The sequence below is a fragment of the Perissodus microlepis genome, chromosome 9, assembly GCF_051167445.1.
Source record: "Perissodus microlepis isolate ML-2025 ecotype Zambia chromosome 9, ASM5116744v1, whole genome shotgun sequence".
Taxonomy (NCBI): domain Eukaryota; kingdom Metazoa; phylum Chordata; class Actinopteri; order Cichliformes; family Cichlidae; genus Perissodus; species Perissodus microlepis.
In genome coordinates this window covers 31,921,950-31,937,895 of record NC_140469.1, presented here as the reverse complement: position 1 = coordinate 31,937,895, position 15,946 = coordinate 31,921,950, and the positions used below count along the sequence as shown (strand labels likewise).

The window sequence follows — 15,946 nt, the reverse complement described above, 5'->3', positions numbered from 1 at the left end:
TCATTAGAAATACACGTGCTCTGTGTTTCTTGTTAGAGAACATTACTGAACAAACAGCATCAGGTCAAAGATAAAGTTGTACATAAGTTTAAAGAAGAATTAGGTAAAAAAAAAAAAAATCCCAAGCTTTGAACATCTCAAGGAGTACTGTTCAATTTGGTGATGGCCAAATAAAGCTTTCTGAAGCATTGAAGCTTGTGTTGAAAAAGGTTTCATTACTCGAAGCTTTTCAACACAGTCTTCTCTAGTGACATCTGGTGGCCAAAAATATGAAGAGCAGCTTGAATCTACAAAATAAAATGAACTGCTTCATTATGATTGCCCACTCTGCAGAGTGCAATTCTCAGTACTGTGGGCCACCATTGTGTTGCTTTGAACATGTATTTTTGGGGGGGGTGAAAAAACTGTCATGTCTATTTATTTAATAAATAATTGTGATCAATAAACTTTCCTTATTTAAACATGTGCCATGATGTGGTCTTTCTTTGCTTGTGACTTCTTGATGTTGGTAAATACAAGAGATGAAAAATTCATATAATAATGTACAGCACATTATGGAGGATGCTTCTGCTGTGAGGTCCTGCCTCCACGTACTTTTGGAATTAATCACTGGACAGCTGGACAGGTATGTTTATAAGTAATATTATATTAGGCCAATTTTCCTAGACATATTTTTGACCTGGGGGTAGAATTGATTGTGAACTGGAAAGGGTGAATGCTTATAACCTTGTAAAGTAAAAACTCGATGTATTTAAGGTCATCCTGTTTTTATTTTAGAAGAGAATTTGTTCCACTGTTGTTAGGGTGCCTGGGTCGTCGACCCAGTGTTTTGTGTTTTTGGTTCTTTGATTTTGATTATTTCATTATATTCTAGCTGTGCCTTATGGGTTATAGGTTTATTCTTAGTTTAGGTTTTCTGTGTGGGTTTTGTTAGAGTTTTAGTGTTCTGGTTTTCTGTCTATTATTCCATAGTTGCTGTCTCCCCTGTCTGCTGTCTCCCCTGTCTGCTGTCTCCCCTGTCTGCTGTCTCCCCATGTCAAGTCTGCGTCTCTGTGTTATGTTTCCTGTTTTACTTTAAAAGTCCGTGTCTCATGTTAATGTGTGTGATTTTGCTTCCTTTGTCTCGTGAGCCCTGATTTGTCCCAACTGCGTTTCCCTCCTGTTTCCCATTCCCTGATAGCTCCCTCTGTGTATTTAAGCCCTGTGTTTCTCTGTGTCAGTGTTGCGATCTACCCTCATATATGCTGTGTGGTCTGTCTGCCCGTTTAAGTTATTTGGATTCTTAGTTTTGTTCTGTTTGAGTTCATGTTTGTCTCCGGAGTCTGCACTTTGGGTCCTCCATTTCACCACTCCTGCCTGCACGCAGCCTTCACATGACAGAAGATCGCAACCAGAACATGGACCCCGCAGACTTTTTCACTTCGGAGTTGGATGCTGAGATGGAAGGGCTGGTTAAATTGCTGGACCGCATATCCCAGTCCAACAGCCTACGGGCTATGTCTGTGGGACTGAGCACAGTGGAAGCAATGGTGAAAACCAGCCCCTGGCTTCAGCAGTTTGCTTCGGAGGGCGCAGGTCAGGGCACGTGAGCTTGCCCTCTCTCTCACCACGCCAACGCAGCAGTGGTCTGAGCTCGCCATAAAGCAGCTTCCGCAGCGGTCACCACAGCGGGACAGAGTTTCCGCGCCGCTGCCACGGTTTTCGTCTCCCTCCCCAAGCCGGCCGGGAGCTCGTTCGCCTGTCCATTCGCCTGCCTTTTTCCTGGCGGCTATGCGTCGGAGGATGAGGAGGTCGACTCCATTTCTCCACTGGTTCCCTCTTCCAGAAGGAAACGTCGCCCTCGCCAATCCTCTCCTCAGCCCTTTTCCGTGATTACAGAGCAATTCGCAGTGGTGAGTCACGAGAGCGCTTTTCCTGTTTCTGCTACTGTTACTGTTCTGGCTCTTGACGAAGGCGGTCGCACTTTTCTCCTCTCCTCCTCCTCCTCCTCTCCCTTAGCTTCCCTGCTTAGCCTCTTGTGTCCTTGTCTAGTCTCGTGGGTTTTTTTTGTAGTACTTTTCCCTGAAACACTCTCTCACAGTCTGTTCTCTAAAACCTAAAAGAGGAATTATGGATCCCTGGTCCCTAAATGCTATTGACACCCTTTTCTTAATGAGAAGTCTGGGCTCGGGTGAGCCTGAGTGTCCTGGAGGGACTTTCCCTGCCGGATACACGATGGAAGGGTGGCATAACTGGAGGGTCGTGTGCCTGGCAGGACTGTCGATCGAGGACGCTGAAGATATCTACCTATTCGGAACCATGATAACAGGGTTCTTGCTGATCGGAGCTGGCTTGGCCCTGGCTTATCGGAGAATTAAGAAAGCGGAATCGGCTGTTCAAACCCCCACAAGGGGTCTGGTGTCTGCCCCTTCCTCTGTAAGACACAGAAAAGGAAAACACTTCCCTGCCTAGCCTTGATAATCTAATGTTATTATCCATTGTTCTTCTAGTGATTCAAAGTTGGTTTAGAATATCATGTTCGGGACTCTCTGACCCAGAGACTTATTCTAACCATTATCCTTGTGTGTAAGCATGTTTGCAATCCCCCTCTGCACTCTAAGTCATTCATACAATATATCAGTCGGACAGTCACGCTGAACGAAGCTTCTGACCTTCAAAAGACTGAGTGCCAACTCTTATGAGCACATTTACATGTGTGTATGAAAATGATTATAACCACTTATTTTAGTAAGAGAAATCAAGAATTTTCAATCCTAACAAGTGAAAGTTATTTAATTAAATTATGAAAAGCAGATTTTTGACATTTTAAGTTTTTCACATTTTAAAATAAAATAAACACACACAAAACAAAAGCAAACAACAAGAACACAAAGCTGGCAAACACACCGGATTGACCAAAATCAACTCAAAGTACTCCCACACAAAGGAACCTCCTCTCTTCCTCGCTGGCTCCCTGTTTCTCAATACAATGATCCATGGTTAGCCATCTCTCACCATCAAAACCCTCGACAAATCCTCCAAATGATTCACTTCCTTATGAACCACTGAATCAGGTGCCAAAGCATTATCGTTCTAAATGAAGCTTTGGACGCCACTGATCACGTGACTCTGGCCAAACGAATGAAGCCTCGACACAGTGTTTCTGAAACAGTGTGCTGGTTTTTATGACACTCGCGCCGGAGCGTCAGCTTCAAGCAGGCCGTCACTAGTTCAATCCATCATCCAAAAATGGAAAAAGTATGCCACATGCAATTTGGCAGGAGCCATGTAGGGGACGCAGCAATCAGGTGGAAGATGTTCTGGTAAGACAAGACCAGAGTTGAGCTTTTGAGCCTAAATGCCAAACGCTACGTGTGGCGGGAAAGTAACACTGCTCATCACCCTGAACACACAATTCCCACTGTGAAACATGGTGTGGAAATATAAAGAATATTAATGTGTTAAAATGGCCCATTAAAGGTCCAGAAATCCCACTGAGCATCTGTGGCGAGACTCGAAAATTGCTATTCACAGACGCTCTGCATCCAATCTGGCTGAGCTTGAGCTATTTTGCAACGAAAAATAGGCAAAAGCTTTGGTCTCTACATTTGCAACGCTGGTAGAGACATACCCCAAAAGACTTGCAGCTGTAATTGCAGTGAAAATATTGACGCAGGGGGATCTGAGTGCAAATGCACGCCACACGCCAAAATTTTGAAAACCATGTATCGTTTTTGTACCACTTCACAATTTTGTGCTCTTTGTGTTGGTTTGTCACAGAAAACCTCAATAAAAAAAACATCAAAGTTTGTGGATATAAGGTGACAAAATGTGTCAAAGTTCAAGGGGTATGAATACTTTTTCAAGGCACTGTATATGCGCCATATGATGCTGATGAAGAGTAACACTTTGACTGAGGAAGCACTAACACGTATGTTTGTATTGATTAATAACAAAGATGTATAGTAACCAGTCCAATGATAGCCATAGATATTCAAAGCAAAAATGATGAGGAAAGAGGAGCACACATTAACATTCACGCTTTCTGTGAATCACACTCTAACATATAAAAAGAAAAGCTGCTGTAAAGCTGCACGACTGAACAACAATCCAAAGATTCATCATTCAAAGTCTGTTTTATGTCTGTTTTCTCTTAAAGCTCGCAAACACAAATACAGCTGTAACAGCTGGGACTGTGCCCTACATTATAAAGCTAATTGAGGTGACTGTTGTTGTGAATTCACGCTACACAAATTAAGCTGAATTATAAAGAATTAAATTCATGATTGATTTAAGCATGAGCAGATACACAAACACCGAAACTCTGACAGCAAAACGAGGTTCATTCAAAAGTAATGCAGGAACTGGTATTCTGATTACACTGCTGTCTTAATTTTCACTCGAGGCCAAACGCTGGTATTTGACCTTTGACATTTTGGCCCTGTACAGGAGCACTCCACAGATCATGGCAACAGCAGCAAGAAGACATCCAGCGATGAAGACCAGGTTCAGGTTCAGGTTGTTCCCTGAAGACCACAATAGAACCTCAGCATTGTTCACACTTTAGTGAAAGTCAAACAAAGAAGCTAATGTTAAGAAGCACTTTGTGTTTCCATACCTGCACTCATGCTGGTGTCTGCTGACCTCCTCAAACGCAGAGGACCCTGGGAAACGAAGTGCGCTGCAGTCTGGATGGCAGAGTCCCTCTTTCGGCGGTGGGAGTGGTGGTGATGGTTTGACGTGGAGTTGATGCATCCCTGTGAGCACCTGCTGTTGGGATTCCCTGCTTCACACATCATTACTGAACAGCTGATGTATACCTGAGTGAAACAGGACACACTGTCAGTATATCAGCAGACGTACAGTTGCCCCCTCTAGTGGAACAAGAGCAGAGCTGCAGTCAAACCTTTGCTTCTCCATCCCAGCCAAGGAGAAAGCACAAATGTCACAGCCTAATTAACTTCATGTGTTTCTGCACAGTTTTTTATTGTAATTTTGCCTCTGTAGACTACTACAATGGATTTAAAATCAAAACAATGAAGATAAATGAAGCAGCATTATTTGTTCAGGAATTCGAGCCATTTTTATACATTTACCAAATATTAAGAGTCTCAAAACTAATATGACATTGACTGACGAGTAGTGGAAATAGTTTTCCACCACAAACACATAAGAGAACTCTAAGAAAAGTTTAAAAAAGCAACTAAAAACGAAATAAATACCTTTAAAATGAGACTAAAATTGGGCATATTTATTAGTGCTTTTAGAAATTGGAGCTTTTAGATATCTACAGTTCTTTACCTGATCGTGCAAACCGATGAACTTGAAGGCCTCGATGCAGAATCTAAACTGTCTCTTGTTGTTCGTCTCATGGATCATCACAGTTGGGTCCACGGGGCACCTAATCAGAGCCGAGCACAAAGACGACACAGCTGCTGTAACTCCATGTGTTACAGTCAAAGCTGCTACAGAAGCAGAGACATCACAGGGTTTCTACAGCATTTCAGAATCAAAGAAAAGAGAAAACTTTGGTAAAACTCTGGTTTTCCTTCTTTTCTTTTATATATTGATCCAATGGTGGGTTTTCGTATCAAACGTGGCCAAATTATCAAATGTTGAGGTAACTGATGTGCCCTAAATAATATACACTTCACTTCCTTCAGCACATGCGTACCCGTCTTCAATGATGGAGTAGGTTGGCTGGGAATTGGGGTTGTCGTACGGTGAGGCTCTGCAGGACTCCACAAACATCTCGGTGTCGTTGACTATGGAGGACGCATTTATCGCCATGTAAATCTTCTGCCCTACGTCGTACTCCAGAGGGTACGAACTGGGATCAATGATGCTTCTGAACTGGTTGTCGGGGTAAAACTCAAACTGGTAGGTGAACGTGCCGAAGCCTTTATCAAACACTTCCACAATCTTCCTGTGTGCTGTGAAGCCCAGTGACACGTTCCCCTTTTTGGGGTACTGACAGTAGAACTCTACTTCCAGGTTATGTTTCCTGGTGATCAGAGCTCTGCTGTCATCCACTGTGGTGATTTCATTCTTGAAAATGAGATGTTCCTCGTCCTCCTGCAGAGTCAAACATCACTCTGTCAGGCCTCGTTCTGATATCTGAACCAACAACAGCAGAATAGATACAAAGGAGCTCTGGTTACCTCGATCTGAGTGCCACAAGCATTGAGAGGGATGACGCCGATGATGTGAGTGCTGTTGGAGTATCTCTCCAGGCTGCAGAGGGTGTTGCTGGGCTCACTGAGACGCAGGTGATCCTCATGGAGTCCACGGAGGGACGATTTCTCCACCTCTACTCTCATTTCAGACTCGGTGCAGATCACGTTGGTTTTAACTGAAACAAGTTAAAAACATATAAAATATGATGTAAGAAAACATACAGACTTAGAATTTACCTTATGATACCCATTCAAAGGACTCTTCATTAAGCTAAACCTAATGCAATCCAACACAACAGATTTAAAGATTTACAATTTCAGTTTATTTTAATGTTGCCAGAAATATGTAAAAATTCTCCAACTCCAATTGTCAAAAAGTTGGAGTGTTAACTATAAACAGAATGAGTTAAGTCTAAAAAAAAAATATTGACAATAGAAAATTGAAAATATGTCCAAAAAGTTGACATATTTTCAATTTTTATTTTTAGTTATTTATTTTGGTTTTTATTTTTTTAATTTTTTTTAAATTTTGATATCAAAGACAACTTTAGACTCACTTTCCTCAGTTCCAACTTTCAAGATGACACACCTCATCTCGGACTGATAGACGCCGGACCTGAAGAGACATTAGAACAATGATAAGTTGACTTAATGTGTGACTTAAATGATTTTCCTTTTTATTATTTCTTCAAATACTCTTGAAATTGTAAAGCTTAACGTCAAATGAGGAGAGCTTCATTTTATAATTTGTTCACAGTGGCATTATTTATTCCAAAGGCACATTTATTTAAACTTCTCACACCTGGACAGAAAATACATTTTTTTTAAAACACTAAAAACAACAAAAAGTCACTTACTGTGAAGTTGGGGTGCCGTGGCTATGAGAGTGGGTATTGCCTGGAAAACTGGTCACTCCTGACCTGAAAAACCCACAAAGAGTCCAATCATGACTTTGCTCTCCCAAACTAATTCTGTGTTTAAAGGAATGAAACCGAGGCTAACCCTGTCGCCGATTCAACAGCAAAGCACACTGGGAAATAATCTCCCAGATCGCTGGAGAACGGCGTCCACCGAAGCACAAACTCATTATGTGTGGTTCTGTGCTTGGTCATATTCATTGGCCCGCTCATGATGATATCTTGTATTCTGTTAGAAAACAACAGAAGGAAACAAGGATTAGCTCATTAATGCTGAGCTGAGCTTTCCTGCTGAAGTGATAATAATGTTTCGCTGCCATCAGGCCTCCTTAATCAAGCTTTGTCTCACTCACGCTGCATATGAAGCCTGTGCTTTGATTCTGATCGCCACCTCTTTGTTGACCTCTGCATGAATGCGCTGTCCGTGTGCAGGTGTTGGGTGCACAAACTTGGGCAAGTATAGTCCCTCCTGGCATGAAGGAGCAGGTGGATCCACTGGAGTACAGTTAGAGTAGTAACAAATAAGCATCCATTACCAAAACAGGAAGAAGCAGCTGTCTGCATAGCAAAAGTTTAAGGCTTTAAACAAACACGTGAAGTGGAGTTTGGTTCTTGAGCTGCTGAAGAATTCAGTGCAAACAGGTAAAACTAACATTAAGTTTTTAAGATAAACTGTGGGTCACATGAGTAAATGGGTCTGCTGCAATCAGCTGTTTCTACCACAGTTACCACTGTCTTCATGTGCAGAGTCATGAAAGCAGCAACATGCTGAGAACAGAGCAGACCGGAGTGTGCTGCATCATCACATCATCAAACACTGAGACAACAATGGGCCTTACCAAGGAAAGAGAACTGCAACGGTAGTTTACTGAGGGGAGGAGAGGTCGCCTGCAGCGGTCTGCCCGTAGTCCACCACCATGGTGTGGTAGTGGGGGCAGCTGTAGTTGTAGTGGGAGCAGCTGTAGTTGTAGTTGTCCACCACCACCATGATGTTGTAGTGGGAGCGTCTGTAGTTGTAGTGGGAGCGTCTGTAGTTGTAGTGGGAGCGTCTGTAGTTGTAGTGGGAGCGTCTGTAGTTGTAGTTGTCCACCACCACCATGATGTTGTAGTGGGAGCGTCTGTAGTTGTAGTTGTCCACCACCACCATGATGTTGTAGTGGGAGCGTCTGTAGTTGTAGTGGGAGCGTCTGTAGTTGTAGTGGGAGCGTCTGTAGTTGTCCACCACCACCATGATGTTGTAGTGGGAGCGTCTGTAGTTGTCCACCACCACCATGATGTTGTAGTGGGAGCGTCTGTAGTTGTAGTGGGAGCGTCTGTAGTTGTAGTGGGAGCGTCTGTAGTTGTAGTGGGAGCAGCTGTCGTTGACCCCCACCACCACCACCATGGTGTGGTAGTGGGGGGGTATGTAGTAGCAGATCGTTTCCTTCTTGCGGACAGAGGAGACCTGGAGGACTGGGATCCATCGGAGTATCTCAGACTGATGTGTCCTTTTGGGAAATCCTCCACCACCAACTCAAATGCATTCACTAACGGGTCAGCATTAGTGTATTGGTAATGTAACGTGCAGGAGTCCTGACAGTGAGAACATTTTGTAGTTAAAGGGGAAAAAGTCAAGTGAGTTATTGTACAGTGCATTAGAACATCAGCTAACCTGGTGTAAGTGGAAGCCTGAATGTTGGGTGCAGCCGTAGCACTCTGCACTTCCTGGATTTCCATATCTGCATCTGACTTTGTCTCCATCAGGATCAAAGGACATCAGCTTGTATGTCCGTGGGCAGTTCTGAGGAACTCTTCAATAAACACATTAACAAAGTCTCTCTCAGTGTCTCACACAGTAACACGAGTCATTCTGGTATGATTATCTTGTATTATCTTGTAAAACTGATCAAAAAGGTAGAAAGAAAAATATGTAGACAATAGAATGAAAACTAAAATTAATTAATTTGTCTGCTAGTTGATAAAAAACAAGAACTTCTTGTTTTCCTTTTTCAGAGAAGCAGGTTTTGCCACATGATGACATTTTTAAATTCTGCTGTTCAGAGGCTCATAGTTTAATTGGAGATAAATTATCTGAATTTCAGGAGCTGGACCTCGCCTCCAAACACTCCCCTTCCAGTTCTAATGCATGTTTGTTTTTGTGCCCCACCCTACCTCTCCTTTTTTAATTCTTTCAATTCTTTCCATTCTTCACTTCTGCTTAGTACATGGGGATCTGCCAGGCCTGGTAGCCGCCACCAGTCCCCTTCGAGGCCTTCCCCAAACCGCAGCTCAGCTCATGTTTTTGCCTTTATCTACTAAAAATGCTGTCAAATCTGAAATGAGGACGTGGGCCCAGTGAGAGAAATCAAACTTCAGGAAGCTTACCTGAGGAAAGGTAGGATGGCAACTTCTGGTGATCTGTTTGGTTTTCCAGTGTCGGATCTTTCTCCCAAATCCACAAGAGTGTTCAAGTACCAATAATGGCTCCAGTAATGGGTCCGTGTGGGGATCCAGCAGCAGCTCGCTACCCTGGTTTGTTTAGAAATAACAAAGTCATCCACCCACCAAGCTCTTGTTTTATCATAATATTAGAGAGATTTAATGACTGTGGTGACTTTAGATGAATAATAATTAATAAAAATTAATAACCAATAATTACACATAATGAAGCACATCAACAACATCTTCATACTTTAAATGAAAAATGCTCACCGCATTTCAAAAGGTCTGTTGCTCGGGACGACCCGCGTGGTGACGGTTTCAGCTTCACACCATTGTCTGTTAAAGAGTGGAACACTGGTGCTGCTGTCCAGTCTGCCTCTCTGACTTCTGGAGACATAGCCACAGTATCCACTGGAACAATACCAGTAGAGGGTGTCGTAACAGCTTTCATAGGTGTCCCTGTCCCGAATTTCCACCTTTAAAACATTATACAAGCAACTCAGTCAGATTCTCAGCAGTTATTTTAGTTTATCACTCCATGTTATCTGCAAGAAGAAGGTTCTGTATCTGTGTTTGATCATGTGATCACAATTTTAACACAACAAGTGTAGGTCATGGAAGCCACGTCTGCAGCCATTGATTAGTCAAGGCACTCTGGATTTAGAGGTGAAGAAAGTGAAACACACCTAACCCTAACCCCCCTATTACAACTACTACAACTACTAATACTACTACTATAATACATTTTTTGAGGAGCATCTTTCAGTAACAACTATGTGACAACGGACTTTTATTAGTTTTATTCAGTTTTTTTAAAAAGTTAACTATTTGTTTAAACTTTTATAAAAGACAACATGTGTGCACTCGTGCATTTAAAAATAATAATATGTGTTTCAATGGATAAGTTAAGAAGCCACACTTTTTACATTTTTAACTTCATTTTCTGTTTCTTCTTTCAGAATAATCAGACCTGTGCACAGAAGGAAATAAAAGTCAGAATAGGAGATTCCTGTTCTGTCACAGCTTCACTTATTATCTGTCATTAATATTAAGTACAGTTAAACGTTGTGTATCTCACATTAAATGAGCCATCAGGGTTTCTTCCTTTGTAGGTGTAGGTCGTGGTTCCCCCAAAGTAATGAGAAGCAGACACCAGTGAGACCAGGAGCAGCTGAAGCAGGAGCATCAGTGTGGAAGCCATGATCCTCCAAACCCAACTCTGTCTCCAGAGATGCTGCTCACACTGCTCACATCCACCTGCAGCATCTTTATATACGAAGCAGGCCACAGTCCTGCCAAGTCTAGTGGCATGCACGCTATGTGAGAGAACAATAAGAGCTGCAAAACTGGTCTGGGCAGGAAAACACCTGTTTAAAAATATATATACTGTAAATGAGGTGAAATACAGCCTGCACAGAGTAAATGAAACCTAACTTCTCTGATTCCTGGCACACAGACCGTGTTATTGTTATCCCGTAAATCTAAGGTTACGCCTGAAAAACCAGTTTAATCCACGTGATAGTTTCACATCACACCAGGTTTCAGTACAGCACAAATACATCTGTTCTAACACTACACAATTTCCTATGTAGCAAACTGACATCACTGCAGTGTGACGATAATGAATCAGTTGTTCCGATTTTCATTTTACATTTCAGATCATTTCCACAGTGAGTTTGCTTTGTTTTAAATGCTATTTTGATTTAATGTTTTTGTCTCATACTTTGGTTCTTTTACATAAATATACAAGAGAATGTCGAACAGTAGCCCTAGAAACAAACTGATACCACATAATTCAGTAATAATAGAGGAGTATTTTTGCTCAGTTATTAGCTCTGCCTCACAGTACATGAATCTGGGCAGAGTCCTTCTGCATAGTTTGAATGTTCTCCTTTTGCTTGACGATGTAAAGTTAAATACATATGTGTTCTCAGCAATGTGCTGCTGGCACGGTCTCTGCGCACAGAAAAAAAATCTAACCTGAATTGAAATTAACATTAAAACTTTAACAATTCTGTTTTGCAGTGTTAGTCAGTGAGTGACTGGCTGCTCCTGTATGGAATTAGAATGATGCCACCTTATCCCATAGTCCAGCCAATCACGCGATTCACATTCGTATATACACAGCTAATCAACATCGTTGACAGGCTATGACAGCGTCCTTATTAGTGATGTGTCGGTCGCGAACGAAACGGCTCTTAGAGCCGTATGGCGTTATTTTTGTGCCACTATTCTGAGCGCACGTAAAAAAAAAATTGCAGGTGCAAGTGTTGCATTTTGAGGAGAAATTTATTTTGAGCGAAGAAAAGCTAAATTTGAGTGAACAAAATTCATTGCTGCGTGCAAAAAATGTATTTCAGTGTTTGCTTTTCTCCACACACACACAAAAGCAGCCCCTCTCGCTCAGTTTTTGCATGTGTTGCTCGCGCTCTCAACATTTCTGCCCGTGCGCGCTCAACTCTTTCTCTACACCGTTATATTTGCAAATTATTATCAGCAAATTCTTATAACCGTTGGACCGTCTCAGTTCCACACAGCATGTTCAAGTGCCACCCACATCAAAGGTCACACACTGGATCTGGTTTTCCTTCCAGTCTGAGCTACTTCCTGTTCCTCTGCCTAGGTCGTATACTAACTGTACCATCACATACAGGAATATGAAGCCTGCCATTGCACTGGCCGGTGTTGATACAGCTTTTTTTTTTATTGTGTCACAGTATGGTGCTGTGCAAACAAAGCAGAGGTATTTTGCTTTTTGTTCCTCTCTTTCTCTTACCGGAATATCTTGCTTTTCCAAGAAGTTGCTGTAAATTGTGAACTCACTTCACCCTTAAGGTGCCCCTGACCTCTGCTACATGGCCTGGACTTCTTTCACCCCCCCTTCGTCTTTGTTCTCCTCTCCACCAAGTCAGGCCAAAGGTTCCACCTGCAGACAACACTGGTCAAGGCATTTGTAGCTGCTCACTGCCCTCTTATAGTTGACAAATCTGAATCAGTTTGGTTCCTTCAGTCAAATGGTATTTGGAAACAACACGGCTCTTTTTGTACATTGCGTAATGCTCTCATGACAGAATGGTGCTGTGCAAACAAAGCAGGTATTTAACTTTTTGTTTCTCTCTTCTCTTCTCTCTTATCCTGTGTGTGTGTTTTTTAAGTTGCTGTGAACTCATCATAGAAAAACATCATAGAAACAATAATGAGGCTAAAGCCCTACACTGACAGTAGAAAGCCAAGAACTAAACAGTCTCATAAAATAACCAGAAACCTCACAAAAACCATGGCTGACAGCATGAGGGGCTCATAGTTGAGCTGCTACTCATGGGCATCACTAGGAGCCGGTGAGGCGGTTTGGGCATCTGATCAGGATTTCTCCTGAGTATCTCCAAGCTGAGGTGTTCTCAGCATGTCCCAAAGGGAAGAGGCTCCAGAGCAGACACAGGACACACTAGATAGAGTAAATCGTCTGGTGTGCTCCCAGTAGGAAATGGCCAGGAAGAGGGAGGTCTGGGCTTGTCTGCCTTAACTGCTGACTGCATGACCCAGCCCTGGTTAAACAGCAGAAAATGGATGGATGCCTCCCTGGCTGCTGTGTCAGTGGGGATGGTGTTCGCTCTGTGTCGTAGCGTCCTGATGACGCCCAGTTTGTGCTCCAGTGGATGATGAGAGTCAAACCTTAAATACTGATCCGTATGTGTAGGTTTACGGTACACGTCAGCTTTTAGATGTCCCCCATTACTGATGGAAATCTCACAGTCTAAGAAGGCTAACCTGCCACTTTTCATATCCTCCCTGGTGAATTTGATGTGTCGGTCCATGTGAGTTAATGTGATCCGTGAAATGTGGAACGTCCTGAGATTTGATTTTCACCCAGATGTCATCCACATATCTGAACCAATGGCTTGGTGGTGTTCCAGAGTAGGATAGCAAAGCCCTCTTTTCCACTTCTTCCATGTACAAATTGGGTGAAACTGGGGAGCCCGTGGCACACCCATGTTTCTGCCTGTAGTACTGACCCTTGTATGTGAAGTAGGTGGAATGAAGACACAGTTCCAATCTCTCACCTTCTCAATAAGATCCAAGGTGTTCTCCAGAACACCTTGGATCTTACAATGCTGTGATTGCAGCAATTCTTCAACTCTGTGTGAATGGTACTCATGGCCACTGATCAATGGCCATGAAAAATTTAAATATTAATGATGATGAAACTGAGCTCACAGTTTATCGTTAGTCAGTGGGCTGGTTTCAGTCATTGTGCAAACGTACTGTGTATAAGGTTGGGGAAACCTGCAGTCAGCTGAGACTGAAGAAGTCACCAGGATGATGACGAAACATTTCTCCCACTGAAAACATGAACAGAGTCCTTTCCATACCTGATGCAGCATGGATCAAGACATACACCAATAACTGCACAAACTTCTTTGTTTCTTTTCAGTGCATTCATCACGGAGATTCGAAGTCGGCCAAGCTCTTTCAGTCTTTAAATGGGAAATTCTCAGGTAACACTGACACTGATGAAGTGAACACTTAGAACAACAGACGTGTCAACAAGGGAGTATTTGCTTACATGCCACTGATGCTTTAACAGTGATTTAGTCTTTTGATAGACATGAGAAATGTAAAACATGTGTGTGGCTGGGTGAAGCTGAGTAATGCTTCTGCTTAGATAACAGAGAGGGAAAATGAAAGAGTCTATCTTTCATCTAATAATAAATGTTTTCTTATCTTTGGAAATATAATTTAAAAAGTACATTATAGATTAAAAAGAGAAGCAGGGACCACAAATGTTATTTTAATGATGAAGTAAGATTATCAGTTTGTAAAAAAACAAATCAGAATAATGAGATGTGCACCTCTTGATAAAGATCTGAGTTGGTTTAGTCTCAAGTTGTCAGCAGTTTTATGTAAAGTGATCGGTGTAAGCCCTGTTCTCATTCAAAGACCTTGAACTCAGTAGAAATTTAGGTCAGATCACTTTGAGCTTTTAAGGTGGCGTGTGAAGTTTTAATGCAAAAATGTTGATGCTTGTCTCACAGTCCTCCTCGTTCTTTCTCGTTCTTCCCCCCCCAAAAAAAACCCCCATCTCCATAGAGACTGTGTCAGCTCCCAAACAGACAAAAAACAAACTAAAAACCAGCAACAAACAACTTAAACATAAACAATCACAAAGAAAGAACAATACAGTATCCACATCTGAACCAAAGAGTAATTTCCACTTCACAAATTACAGGCCTGTTTCTTTACTACCACAATTCTCCAAAATCCTAGAAAACCTGTTTAATAAACGATTAGACAAATTCTTAGATAAATATAAATTACTCTCTGACAGTCAATATGGATTCAGATCAAAAAGATCAACATCTCTGGCATTAATCGAATCAATTGAGGAGATTACAAATGCTATAGATCAGAAACAGTATGCAGCTGGAGTATTTCTGGATCTCAAGAAAGCATTCGACACAATCAATCATGACATATTAATTAATAAACTGGAACGGTACGGGATCAGGGGGGTTGTACTGCAATGGGTGAAAAATTATTTAAGTGACAGGAAACAATTTGTGAAGCTGGGTGTCCATTCCTCATCATGCTTGGACATTGCTTGTGGTGTTCCACAAGGCTCTGTACTGGGTCCAAAATTATTTATTATTTATATAAATGATATTTGTAAGGCATCTGATATATTAAAATTAGTATTATTTGCAGATGACACAAATATTTTTTGTTCTGGGGGGAATCTAAAGGAGCTGCTGGATACAATTACTTCAGAAATGTGCAAAATTAAAAAATGGTTTAACAGGAACAAACTATCGCTAAATCTAAGTAAAACTAAAATTATCCTATTTGGGAATTCCCTTAGAAATGCACAAGTGCAGATTCATTTAGATGGTGTGGAAATTGAAAGAGTACTTGAACATAAGTTTCTTGGTGTGATTATAGATGATAAATTAAACTGGAAGTCTCATATAAATCATATACATAACAAAATTTCAAGAAGTGTCTCAATCTTGAGTAAAGTAAAACACATTCTGGACCACAAATCACTCCACATTCTCTATTGTTCCCTGATTGCACCGTATTTGAATTACTGTGCAGAGGTTTGGGGCAATACTTACAAATGTTCGCTATCATCAATCTTTATATTACAAAAAAGGGCCATAAGGATAATCCATAAAACTGGTTACAGAGATCATACAAATCCACTATTCTTAAAATCAAAAATTCTAAAATTCACAGATCTGGTTCATTTTCTCACTGCACAAATTATATATAAAGCAATAAATAACCTGCTTCCTGACAATATTCTAAAAATGTTTTCTAAAAGGGAACGGGGATACAATTTGAGGGGGGAATTAAATTTAAAACATCCTCGTATCCGTACAACATTAAAAAGTTTTTGCATCTCTGTGTGTGGAGTGAAGCTGTGGAACAGACTAAGTAAAGATATGAAGCAAT

At 41.6% G+C, this 15,946-nt stretch overlaps 1 protein-coding gene across 1 annotated transcript; it reads right to left on the bottom strand.

The window, feature by feature from the left end:
• Positions 1-2,823: 2,823 nt before the first annotated feature.
• Positions 2,824-10,755, bottom strand: LOC146380868 (uncharacterized). The gene is made up of 14 exons (XM_084940279.1): positions 10,572-10,755; positions 9,764-9,969; positions 9,437-9,580; positions 8,724-8,862; positions 7,912-8,644; positions 7,426-7,567; positions 7,158-7,301; positions 7,013-7,075; positions 6,713-6,771; positions 6,141-6,331; positions 5,654-6,054; positions 5,281-5,380; positions 4,598-4,799; positions 2,824-4,505 (listed from the first exon to the last, which is right to left on the bottom strand). The coding sequence occupies exons 1-14, from the start codon at positions 10,692-10,694 to the stop codon at positions 4,369-4,371; spliced, it is 2,784 nt and encodes a 927-aa protein (XP_084796405.1). The 5' UTR covers positions 10,695-10,755; the 3' UTR covers positions 2,824-4,368.
• Between the last annotated feature and the right edge of the window lie 5,191 nt (positions 10,756-15,946).